General features: G+C 47.9%; 1 protein-coding gene across 7 annotated transcripts in view; it reads left to right on the forward strand.

Moving 5' to 3' along the window:
- NRP2 (neuropilin 2) overlaps positions 1 to 13,233 on the forward strand; it is a 90,678-nt gene that overhangs the window by 41,301 nt on the left and 36,144 nt on the right. For all 7 annotated transcript variants that reach the window (XR_005829356.1, XM_040604001.1, XM_040604003.1 and 4 more), the window contains exons 8-11: positions 4,939 to 5,083; positions 5,386 to 5,735; positions 6,864 to 7,008; positions 10,755 to 10,871. Coding sequence is in view for 6 of the 7 variants with exons in the window: in XM_040604001.1 (XP_040459935.1) it covers positions 4,939 to 5,083; positions 5,386 to 5,735; positions 6,864 to 7,008; positions 10,755 to 10,871 (757 nt within the window). In the remaining variant the exon portion in view is untranslated. The remainder of the gene's footprint in view (positions 1 to 4,938; positions 5,084 to 5,385; positions 5,736 to 6,863; positions 7,009 to 10,754; positions 10,872 to 13,233) is intronic.

A 13,233-nucleotide genomic window follows, 5' to 3' on the forward strand; every position in this document is an offset into this window, starting at 1 on the left:
GAGGATTTTATCAGTAAACAAAGTGCTCATCCATTCTGATCCACTTCCTCCTTTGCAGGGTCTCAGGTTCTGGCTCTGTGTGGTCTGAGCCACTCTATCTTAGTAACTCTGGAGATCAGCTCACAGGGATCATCCGGTGTGGCAAGGGATAGGGGAACAGGATGGGTTTCAGGGTGGGTTGGGACTGTGATGGGTGCTCTCCCTGCTTCCATTACTCTGTCTGTAAAATGGGAGGACTTAACTGAAACGTTTGCTTTGAGAACCTATAGCAGTCAGTGGATGAGAAATGGTGGCAAGATCCAGGTGACGTGCATTTGCCATTTCATACTTGTTCTGATGGCTTTGTGCTTGTTATCAGCTAACCTTCCTGGGTGGTATTCTAGGTGGATGCAAGAAGGCAGGTTGAATTGCTGCAAAGAGCTGAATATCTCAGCTGTGCATGGAGCTGGGTATGTCAGAAGTTTTTGGTGCTGGCAGGGAATATTGAGGATGACTTTTTGGAGACCCTTGTGCTTTATCTTAGGAGCATTCCTCTGTCCTTTCTGTTCTTGCTGAGGTCTCCTGTGTTCTTTCACTGGGGGGCGGTGAGCAGGAGAGAAAAGTGTTCAGTCCTGTGGCTTCTTTATCTGGAAAACTCAGGAAAAGCTTGTGTGATCAGCCAGAGGGCCACAAGTGCTTCTGCACAGAGACATCGTGGTGCGGAGGGTTTGTCCAGAAGCATCCCCAGGTCCCAGCCTGCTTCAGCTGCTTTTGCAGGCAGGACAAAGATGTCAGGCTTTGGGAAAGGCATCCTGCACGTTCACCCTTGGTGCAGTACCAGGGGAGAATTACAGCCCTGGCTTTCCTAGCAAGGCTGCAGCTTTGTACTTCTGAGCCTGATATCTCCTTTGCAGGCTAACAGAGTGCCACTCCTCGTGTCCCTGGTGTCTCCCAGATCTGAGTGGAGCCTCTCAAAGACACAGTGCTGGCAAGCCCAGCCTAGCACGCTGTGGTTTGCTCAGGCGGCTGCGCTTCGTTGAGTGTTGCCAAGTATAATTTTTCTTTTACCTCCTTGTTCCTGGATTTAATAAATCCAGAACTATGCACCCTCCACTTGAGCCAGAATCCTCCCACCATCAAACATGCCCCATTTTATGCCTTCCCTATCTGACAAGGAAAATAATCTCCCCTACTTTTCTCCTTCATGCTTCTCTGTCTAAATCCTGAAGCCCTAATCCTGTTAGCATGCTCTGTTCCAGGGCTCTGTCTCCACGGGAATAACATAATCCTGCAGTAAATCTAGTGGGTCCAGAGAGACACATACATACAGATGAAGGCAGGGCTGCTGCCATCCTTGGCCCTCTCCTCTGCCTCCCCCAGCCTCTTTCTTTAGCTCCCCAAGAAATTGCATAGGGGCCAAGCAGCACAATAAATAAAGCGGGAGAGAGGCTACCTTCTGCCCCCTTTCTGACTTGCTGCCTCTTTGACTTCATGGCACTTTTTGTCTCGCTTGCCCTTCACTCCAAACTGCCATTGGCACAAGTCCCGTACCCACTGGAACTAATGCAGCTTCAGAAATCCCCCCATCATCCCGTGGCCGTTCCAACGTGTCAGAAATACAACTTGTAAGTGTTGATGTCGAGCTTGCAAGTGCGTGCACACGGAAAACTTGCCCAGTCCTCCTCTAGCCTAGACATCATCTCCCAGCACTTGCTTTCTGCAGCAAATTAATTAAGCAGGTCAGCTCTCATTGATTATCAATTTAATTTTACATGTAGACCTGCCGACTGGACTAAAACAGAGGTAAACGTAAGGTATATGGGGAGGGTACAGGCAGCTCTTTGAGGCAGCAGTGAAAATGAGCTCCCTTGACTGCTTCTTGGAAGGTGCTTTTAATTTGTTAATGGTTTTCCCATTTGTCTTCTGGCTCTGTCACCCTTCAGTGCGTTGCGTGTGCATGCGCATACATGCTCTCTGCTGAGTGTATATCTATCTATCTATCTCCATAGATCACAGCCAGGGTTTTTTTTTTTTCCCTGCTGGTGTAAATTACCGTGACTTCTTATACTTTGATGGCGATATGTTGATTTACACCATTTGAAGACTTGGCTCAAAATATGTGCTGAGTGGGATGAAAAGCAGATAGGATGGGAGGAATAGCAATGTTCTATTTTGGTAAGGGGAAAGAAATCTTTGCTTTCTTGGCGCTCCCAATTTCACACATTTTCCTGCTAGTTCTTCCCATGCCGTGAGTGCTAATTTGAGGCACGATGTAGAGCCTGTTCAAGTCAATGGGACTCTCTCCACGGTGCACTCGGGCTCTGGGGTCGGTGTTTTCAATGCAGAGGAACCACATGCTCAGGGTCAGACCCTGGTCAGCAGTGTCAGGACTTGAGGGCTCACAGTGCGTTTCCACTTGTGAAGGAGGCTGAAAGGCCCGGCATGTGGGGGGACCCCACTTCTCTAACAGCACTAAGCACCTGCCCTCTGAACATGTCCCCTTTCTCTGAAGCTAAACGGGGTGCGAAGCAGTGACGTGCTATGATCAGTTGGGGCTTTACAGAAACAAGGGTCACTGGAGAGATCCTGCCAATGTGGCTGATAAGAGAGCTGGAACCCAGGTGCCGTTTCTGCCCTTATAAACTGGCAGTCCGGGGTGTCAAGGCCCCGGATTCAGAGTTATGTAGCTTGTTGAATGTCATCTAATCCGAGGAGATTACTGGGCCCCAAATCTAAAGCAGAATTGAGGTTGCGCTCCTTGGAAGCAGGTGGTTGGGACTAAGGTCATGTAAGAGATGCTTTCAGCAATGCATGTGGTAGTGGTAAAGTTTTTGGGCTCAGTCCTGCTTCTGCTTTCTGTCAAGCTTGACTTTGCAGAAGTCAGCAACAAATTACGCTGGTGTAAATTTGGATTCTGGCCCCTGATACTCGTATGTGTGAAGAGAGCTAAAAAAGAACAAAACTGGAAATATGTTAAACCAAAAAGAGCAGCAAACCTCGTCAGTGACTGTTAAAACATGCTGGTCCATATGCAACCTTTGGCTCATGGAGTCTTCAAACTGCTGATTGTGGGAAGGGAAGAGGTTGCCAGGAGAAAACTCCTCTGGGCTTGCTGCCCCTGGGCATCTGCTGGGCCACCATCAGGAGCCACCCCCTGGGACAGAGGGATCTTTGGGCTGACCTGACGTGGTGCTCCTCATGCTATAATAGTTGCACCAGCTCAGATAAACATTTCCTGTCCTCCGGTGTTAGGTTCAGAGGTAAGGTGTTGTGTGTCAGCTTCTGTGTTGACATAAACCTGGAGGCTTTGCTGTGGTGTGGAAATGTATCCTTTCAGCCTGTGTGTGTGTTCCCACAGGTTTACAACACATACACACGCATGCCTGGGGAGTGTTTCACAGTAACCACTCTTCTCATAGACCTCCTGCTGGAAAAAAGGGTGTTTGGTGTCTGCTGAGCAAGGAAAAGGATGGGAAGTGGGGTCAGACAGGATAAAATAGGATATTAAAAACACATAAACCATGCTGTGTTGCTAAATGGTAGCAGCATGATATATATTCTCCAGATTAGCATTTCTGCTCAAGTTCACATCAACCCCAAATCCCAGTAACCAGCCAAATTTGTAACCAAGGCCCTCTGCGGGGTGACTGGCAGGAATGCCACCGTCCTGGGCTGGACAGCCTAGAGCTGGTTGCAGTGCTGTGAACAGCTGCTGTCCCTTTCTGCAAACACTCTCTGTGCGCCCTGGCGTGCTGGATCCTGGGGGAAGAGCAGTAACGTGCTGTCTGCAGGCCTAAACCAGTGAAAGGCTTATAAAATGCTTCTTAACCACTATTTGGGGTGAGAGACCAGGATACAACCTCGCCCCATTTTCTGTTGTGGATCGTGGGGATCTGCAGTTGAATTGTTTGACTCTTGTCTCTGACAGAAGATCAGTGCCAGAGATAACACCCTCCTGATCTGCTCCAAAATAAACTTAGTGGGAGCTCCTGTGCTTAGCATGGCATATGCAGGGTAGGAGCCTGCAGAAGAGCCCGGCCAGCTTCTCAGTGTGGATGCAGCTCCTAGCTGAGATTAGAGGATGCTCTAGCCTGTCCTGAGAGACTGTGCGCTTGGAGGGAAAGCGAGCAATGCCTGCAGCCTCCGTCTGTGAGCTTTAGTGCTTTATGCTGCAAGCAGAGAAAGGGTTGAAAATTGCCTCGGGTTGGGTACTTATTTCTTCTTTCCCCTCTTCTCTTCTGCACTATGGCTGTGCAGCCTGAAACAGAACCACAAGTATCCAGCCTTTGTCCAGCCTATTAAAATAATGGGCAGGAGGGGTGGATCTAACGTCCATCTGGTAGTTATTGATTATGGCCATCTGGTAAGGCAACAGCCTTTTCATATCATGTCGCATCATAAACTCTCCCGAAAAGCTGTCTCTGTGTGGTAGGCTGCATGTGCGCGGGAGAGGCAGGGGTGAGAGGCTGGCTGGGACAGCATCTTGTCACCCCAGGCAGAGGCAGCATCCTCCCTGCTCACACTGCTGCTTGCGCACGATGTTTCCCGGTGGAGCTCAGCAGGAGGATGTGCCAGGTTGTCAGCCCGTTTGCCCGCAGAGGGGAGGCAAGGTCTCACGCACTGTTCAGGTGCATCTGGGCTTTTTTGTTGGAGCAGCTCTAGGTTTGGGGGTGAGCTCAAAGCAGCTGTGGCCTTACAGTCTGAGGTGCCTCAGGGTGCTGTGAGAGGCAGCGGGGCAGCAAGCTCCTGTGTCTCCTGCTTGATGGGTGAGTTGAGGAATGCTGTCCTGCCAGCGGCTCAGCTCTCCCTGCCTGCCCCTGGGCGCTTGCCCTGGCTGGAGGCTGGCCTTGCCCAGAAAGCCTCTCCTCAGTCTTCCATGTTAACAGTTTTAGCTGTTGATCTGGTTATTTCTTTCTGCCTGGGGAGAAGATAACTGTTTTTGCCTTCTCTCCCTTGCAGACATTTCAGGCCAATGAGGATGCCACAGAGGTGGTTCTCAACAAGATCCACAGCCCGGTGCTCACACGCTTCGTGCGCATCCGTCCCCAGAGCTGGCACAACGGCATTGCCCTGAGGCTGGAGCTGTATGGCTGCCGCATCACTGGTGAGGGTCCTCTCCTCTCCTTGGCCTCAGCCCTCCTCTCTGTCCCTCTTACAGCCTGTCCTGGGGTGCTGTCCTCTGCAGCTGTCATGGGCTGCTTGGGGTGGGGATGGTGACGCTATGAGCAGCATGGAGGCACCCAACCCAAGGGATGTGCTTGGGGGAACAGGCACCCAGACCCCAGAGGCAAGTGGGAAGCACCCAGTGCTGGTACTGGTTCAGTGCTCAGACCTTAAACCTGTGAGGAAAACCACGAGTGCTTTGTTCAGCTGCCCTGGCTGTTCATGCCCTTTCTTTCCCTACAGATTCACCTTGCTCCAACTTGCTGGGAATGCTTTCTGGCCTTATCCCTGACTCACAGATCTCAGCCTCTTCCATCAGAGGCTATGACTGGTCTCCCAGCATGGCCCGCTTGGTGAGCAGCCGCTCAGGCTGGTTTCCCCGCGTCCCCCAAGCCCAGCCTGGGGAGGAATGGCTGCAGGTGGACCTCGGCATCCCAAAGAATATCAAAGGCGTCATTATCCAGGGGGCTCGTGGAGGGGACAGTGTGACCACCACTGAGTCTCGCTCCTTCGTGAAGAAGTTTAAGGTGGCCTACAGCATGAATGGAAAGGACTGGGACTTCATCCAGGACCCTAAAACAATGCAAGCCAAGGTAAGCAGTACCTGGAGCAGCTGCAAAATGAGATATGTTTCTGGCTATCTTCAGTCTGCCTGATGAGGTCTTGGGAAATCAGCTGTCAGTCCCCACAGAGACCTTGGGAGTTTGGGTTGTCACCATGAAATCCTAGGTTGTGTCCCCTGGTGTGTCTCCTAAGCTGCCCTGGAGGCTGTAGTTCCACCTTGCCCGAAGGAAGGCAATTTCCCTTCATTTCTCATTGTGGACCAGGTCTGGGGATGTGGACATCACCTGCTGGTCCTCCCAGCTCCTGCAGGTCGGAGCGCACAAGATGGTGTGTTTGGTTATGTTTGACAGGAACTAATTACGCATTTTAAGGGGAAAGATGTTGCTGTTGTGGCTTACACCTCTGGAAGAGGAAGATGAATCACAACTTCTTTTTGGGAAATGTGCTAAATCTTAAGTCCCTTTTGCCACACTGGAGTGACCCTGAAATTCCCCATGTTTTTCCCACATCACTGGAGTTCCCCATAATCTTTCCACTTAGCAGTATGGGAGTGACAGGGGGCTTGAGGAATAAATGAATTCTCTGCTCCTGTCTGTTCTGGTTTTATGCAAACTCATCTGCTTCTGAAAATTTGGGTAAGTTTTAATTTTTCCTGATCCTACAAATGAGTCTTAGAAGGCCTGATGCTATCTTTAGCCCTCTGTTTATTCCCCACAGACTTGAGTTCATGCACGTAAGCTGAAAAGCAGCAGTACTTGGACTGTGAGGAAGAATGAGCGTTTACACTATATTAGAACATGCAGTAGCTTCTTTATTTGCCAAAGGACAAATCTGATCTTATTTATATGTGAAGTCAGTGGATATTTCCCAAGCTTCCCCTGTGTGGCTTGGATCAGAATCTGACCCCTGGGTATAAAGCAGAGGCCAAGAGAGATTGTGCAAGTTTCTTAAAAACAGCCTATCTGGTCCTTATGAAACTGAGCAGGAACAGCCCAATTTCTGTTCAGATGGACTCAATGGCCCCAAGTCGGACAGCTAAACGATTTCAAACTGTGGCTGCATCCTGCCAGACCCAAATTATCAAGTCTGGTGGAGAGCATGTGGGACACACGCATCACTTGCCTTCCCCACCCCCCTTCCTCTCTTTCTCTCTCTAGCTTTTTGAAGGCAATATCCACTACGATATCCCTGAAGTCCGGAGGTTTGATCCTGTTCCTGCCCAATACGTCCGAGTGCACCCAGAGAGGTGGTCCCCAGCAGGAATAGGAATGCGTCTGGAGGTGCTGGGCTGCGACTGGACAGGTAGGAGCCCCTGCACCTCTGCCCACTGGCTCCATCGGGGCTGCAGCAGGCACTGAACGAGCAAGGTGCATGTGTAAGGTTATATCTCTCCCTGTAGTCCCACCTCAGGGCCGTGCCGTGGCAGGGAGACTGCAGCCACGAAGGCAGACCCTGCAGTGCGGCCTGACCCCATCTTTTTACTTCCACCCTAAAAAGTACTGGCCTTGATGCAGGATGTAGCAGCAATGTTTGGACCCTAATCTAAGCTTTCACACAAAGCCCCATACAGGAATTTTCCCCAGCTCCCCTCTCCCTCCTTTCAGATTTTTTATCTGGATGTGCAGGCTTTCCCAGTCTCTGTGTTAGATAACATTTGGGCTTTTTAATCCACATGGGTAAGATAAAAATAGGGAGAGAAACAGAGGTGCAGAAGAGGGGTGCAGTAACCAGTACAGGTAACCTGAGTTGCCATGATAAGGCTTTGCTGTAAAAAGAAACGTCCCTCTCTCACTGAACCCCATGTTCCTTTTGCAGAAAAAAGATTGGGGATTTAACTCTACAACATCTCTACAGCATCCCTAAGACCAGGGAAGTTTGTTCACTTTTGCCCACCTGTTTTTCACAAGTGTTATGCCTTGCAGCCACCATTGCTTTTAATACAGAGGTGAAAACCATCTAACACACTCACTGGGATCAGCAAAGGTTGTGCCTCTGACCCTCTGAGGCCCAGTGGTGATCGATAGCTCCATGGTTTCATCCCCAAAAGCCAAAAACGCACCCAACAGCTCATTGGGTCTGATGCTAGCTTTTCAGTGCCAGTGGTTAGTTGTCCCTTTTTAAAATTTATTTTATTTTTTAATAATCTGCTTAAATCTGAATCTGGTGTCCAGATGTCAGTGATAAAGAGGTATGATTTCTATTTTATAAACACATCTGTAGAAGGCATTTTGTCATAAGAATTCCCATTCTAGGAAGCTTAAAGGATGCAGAGTTTTTTTCCACCCTTTTCTGGAGTCTGTACTACCCTTTCCTTGGGTGATGTGCTGTGAGATGCATTACAAACACTTAACAGCAAATCAGACAACACGCGTACACACAGTTAATAATGATCATTTTTCACCTTTGAAATCAATGGCAAATCTCCCCCTGGACTGAGAATCCATTGTAAATTATCTGGACTTTAAATCAAGATTAGATCTGAATTTAAATCTTACAGCGTCTTTGGGATGTTGTAGGAGAAGCAGGCGCCGTGGCTTTCATGCGAGCAGCGGGAGCTGAGGCTCGATGTGGAAGTGGTCAGGCAGCTCCTGCATCGCTGCTGCCTGCAGCTCCTGGGAGTCTCCAGCAGCCCCATCTCTGCAGACCGCTGCTGGCTGGTGCATCACAGTGCTGCATCACTGCTGCAAAGGGAGGCAGTTGCACAAGACCTCTGACCATGTACACATCAGCCCCACCATTGCGCTCCTCCAAATCAGAATAAGAGGGACTTGGCATCCCCAACTTCTTGTGCTATTTTTTCCAAATTTTCTTCTATGGCTATGTCCACGCTCAGTTTCAGTATCAGCAGTAACAGCCCATGTTTTATCCAGGCAGGGTGGTTTATGGTCATTTCTCAGTGTGGCTGTCTAATCATTTCCACATTGCAATGTTTAAAACTCAACTGCCAAGTCATAAATATTCGTAGCTTTATTGATCTAAAGGCATTCAGCTTTCTAATCAGAGCAGGGCTTGTAATCTTGTGGATTCACCATGTTATAAAAAGCATTTGTATCCCTGATGCAACCTGGGGAGCAGAGATAGCCCATAGCATTATCTCCATGCTAAACCCAGGCTGGCTACAAGCAGCAGTCCTCGACAATGCCAAGGTACAGCCCTCCTTCGCTGGGAGGACCCAGGCAAGTTACAGAACTGGCTGTGAAAACCCAGGCAACCACACTTGCTTGGGAACAAGATTAAGAGATGGATTAAAACAAGCTGATTGAAAATATTTTCAAGTGAGGGCCTAAGCCCATATGTATCCTGCACAGCTGTTTCTCTTTCTTATCGGCAACAAGCATCTTAATTACCAAGTCAAACAGGTAACTGAACAGCAACTGAGCTCACAAACTAGTTGGCTAGTACCTCAAAAATTGGGAAGCAGAGAGTCAGCAATTGGCTTCTTTCAAAGACCTGCCAAAATTTTTCCTCTGAAGAGTGGAGATTGATGAATGTTTACTTGCAGCTGGTTTTCTCTCCTTTGAAGTTCCCAACATCTGGTTTCAATTGCACAGTGACTTTGCATTTTGATCAGCAGTTACCACCAGTTGCACAGACACTTGCTGGGTCAGGGAGAGAGAAAGCAAGCAAGCAAGATCTCTTTTTCACTTTCCATTTCACACATCACGTTGTCCTGCCTGCTATTTTCATTATCTCTTGTAACCATCATGTTTCAGCTCTGCCATGGTAACTGGTTTTTCAAGACACGTATCTGTGGCTTGTCCAGGGCAATGCAGCACTGTTGATTTACATCCTCTCAGCATCTGTGTCCCGTATGGGACTTGGCTTTCAAGGTCCTTCCACATTGTCATATTTCAGCTATAAATCTCAATATACAAGAACAACAACCTAAAAAAATGTACCAGCTCTAAATAACTTGCAGCTTTTGATATGTTGCCTTCACCTGCTGCTTTTTTTTTTTTTCTTTTTCCTTTTTTATGACATTTTTCTGTGCCTGGCTGCTTGCAATTTGCTTCTTTGTTGCATTTGGAGTTTTATGGGGTTGTAACAAATTTGAACTGACAAATTAAAAGACTTTGAGGTTATTTGGTATTTTATCCTGAACAAAAGACAGCCAGTGGGGAAAAAAAAGTAAAAGAATGCTGAGAGTTTATGTGCAACATGTTTAATAACAGGAAAATAAAAGGGCAGAAAGGAGCCTATGGAAAATATTCAATGTATTTAGCCATTTCCTCCTGCTTCTGGCGTTATTAAATGATATCCTGAAGGGTGCCGACAAAGAAACACAATCACACATAACTGAGCAAAGCAGCCTCTTTTTAAAAGTGGAAAGAATCAAGCCTGCTGTACTCCAGTTAACGCGCCCGTAAAAGGAGAGACTGCTGGAACCTAATGTCGTTTACTGTTGATCTTAATATCCTTCCCTTTCTTGCTTAAATTTCCCTTGACACCTGCTTGGAGGTTGTTTCACACGGGCCATGTTGGAGAGAGGGAAATTGGACAGAGACCCTTTGAAAGCGTAGTCAGGAGCCTGGAGTGTGAAACCAGATGCTTTCTGCAGCGAGCCAGAGCGCACTAGGGGATCCTCTGGGTCCGCTTGTGGTTACGTCATTTGTGGGTTTGAGTGACTTGTTTTATAAATTGGCACAATTGGTGGGAATGTTGTGTGTGGGTTTTTTAACATGTCATATGCCTTTATGAAAGAAAAAGACATTCTGCCTGTGATCTCTCTTATCCGGTAATGACAGCTAAGTGGATTGCCAACACCAGTGTCGTTTAAAAAATTAAGAGAAAAAGTAGCATGTATGTCTAGAGGAGAGCCTTGTCCAACAGGAACTCTAAATCAAAAGAACTCCCATATGGAAACAGCCAGTTCACTTGAAGTTCAAACCATGCTGACATTTGTAACACGTGGAAATCTCATGGTATTCTTGTTCTATGTCTTCCTGACATTATAAGAACACGAGAAAAAGATTTTTTGCTTTGTTTCCTCCTACCTGGGCTTTTTGTACTGTCTGTGGCAAATAGCATCTCTGCTCCATTTTTTTCAGATGTAAAGCCCACTGCAGAGACACTGGTGCCCACTTTGAAGAGCGAACAGACCACCACCCCATACCCAACTGATGAAGAGGCAACAGAGTGTGGTGATAGCTGTGGAGAAGAGGAGGGTATGTATCAGAGCAGCACATCTTCATCTCAATAAGTGATGGGTTAAGAGCTAAGCAAATACTCTTATCTTCCCATTAGTTCCTATACATGGGGCTGATTCCTGGAAAGCTTAGTGTAATATTATTAGTGATAGGCCAAGATAAAAAAGCCCAAACAAAATCTGATAAGTTATATCAAGAAAGGATGCAAGAGCAAGAGATAGCAGCTAATTCAGTCCCTAGGGTATGGGACTTGAAGAGCTGTTCTCCCAGCTTCCTTACGTGACCTGAGGAAACTCACTTAGTGCCCTGTTTAGAGTCACCTGTGTTCCAGATCCCCTTGGCTGGATGTCATAAATTCAGAAGGTGATTCAGGAAAGAGATTCAGGCTGCTCGGTATGCTGAGCTCCTGCAGAGGTCACAACTGTGGGAGTAAATCACGACACGTGGAGAAGGCTGATGTCCTGAACACCTATATGTTAAGGATCATCTTCCCTAATATCAGCTGCTTAAAATTTCGGAGGACAGTTTGGGCGCCTTGTGCCAGCAGCAGAGAGAGGGGAACACTAACTCCAGGCAGGAGTTTGTCCTCCTGGCCTTAGATGGCTGTCAGATATACAGAAATGGTTTGGTATCTGTGGTGCTTGCCTGCCTCTACTGACTACAGAAGAGGCTGAACGTTAGTTTAGACTACGTGCTGTGCTTGTTAAAAGCCAGTGCTGGGGGAGCTAAGTTTCTCTGCCTCAGATTCCTACCTGTAAAAGAACAGACATCATATTCTGCTCCTTGCAAGGGGGATGTGAGCATCTAAAGCTTGTGAAATGTCCAGATTAAGGAGAGAGGGCTTGGCAGAGCTGTGCAGTATGCAGGAGATACGTGCCCCTGGGCACAACAGCAAAGCCTGGGCCTCAGCGCTGGGGCTGAGGCATTTATGCAAGGACTGCAACAAGAAATCTCCTGAGGAAAAGCTGCCTTTTGAGATATCTCTTAGGACTTCTGTCATTTCAGCTTCCAGCCCCAGAGAAAAAAATTAAAATAAATAAATTCTAAAAAGAACATTAAGTGGCTTTTTCACACCTCCCATCAGGATTCTGCTGTAGTTCAGTTCTGGAAATGCAAGTTGCAGAAGTATCTCAAAGGGCCTGATGCTTATTGCTTTGCCTCAGTGATAAACTTGTGCAACCCTGCTACCATTGAGGCATGTGGGAAACTGCAGAGAGGAAATTTAGGCCAGCAATAATCTCTGCAACAACACAGTTCCTGGGTGCAGTCCAGGGCAGGAGAGCAAGCGGAGTATACTGTGGAGCGTGGAAGCAGCTTTCCCATCAGCTTCCCTCAGATTTAGTAACAATTTTCATTCTGGTTCTCCATAAACAATGAGAGTGTTTCTCTGGACAATCAGATTTATGACAGCCAAACAGAAACAATGCTGCTCTCCAGGGTATGAGATTAGATTGGAATAAAAGGATCCATGATCTGCATTGTTTTATTTCGGAGTGGGAGCATGTAAAGAAAGCCCTCTGCCCCTCACAGCAAAGTTCCCTGATGCCTATCGCTTGAGTCATTCACCTCCTCCTGGCTATCACTCACTTTGCGGGCACTGTGATTTAAAACTTCCTCTTTGCTCAGGAAAAACCCGGCCTATAATTGGACTCTGACGTGCATGTCCGCTGAGTCTTTGGGATGGTCTCGGATCTTTTCTGCAGCCTCCGTGCCTTCTGGCTGCTTCCCCAACTGAAGGAGCCAGCAGCTGCCTTGCTGCTACGTGCAGCCTCTGGTATATGCCCTCCTGCCCACAGACCTGTCTCTGCAGGAAAGCTCTCCAGAGCTTTTAAAGCTGTTGACACAGGGGAATTAGCTCTGCTTCTGTTTCACAGATGAAAAATTAAATGACTCGCCCAAAGACCATGTGGTGAGTCCATAGTGGAGCTAGAAATAGAGGCTGGCTCCTTTCACTCAGAATCCAAAAGCCTGAGCTCATGGTGGCCCCATGTTTCCCCTGGTAGCATTTCCACAAGAAGGTAGGAAGGGGTGAGTGACAGCTCACCCCGTTGACAGACAGCTCCCGTCTGGTGCAAGTGGCTAGATCTGTCACTCAGGAGCTGGGTTTCTGGAGCACTTGAGATTCTCCTTTTGGAGCCAGAGCAGGAACTGATCAGCACAGGGCACTCAGGAAGCGCTCTTCCCTGACATTTAAGAAGGCATTTAATATTTGACCACTCCAGGGGCTGAAGAGAAGGTGCTGATTAGAGTCTGCAAGCGTTTGGTACTGGCTTTTATATTTGCTTAGTTTGGTGGATTAGCCACAGGACGTGGTGTGAGCATTTTGATGATGCAGAATTTAAGGCTGATCCCTGGAGCTGACGAAATGTGAGATGGGTTA

This window comes from Falco naumanni, chromosome 8 (assembly GCF_017639655.2).
Source record: "Falco naumanni isolate bFalNau1 chromosome 8, bFalNau1.pat, whole genome shotgun sequence".
NCBI classification, from domain to species: Eukaryota; Metazoa; Chordata; class Aves; order Falconiformes; family Falconidae; genus Falco; species Falco naumanni.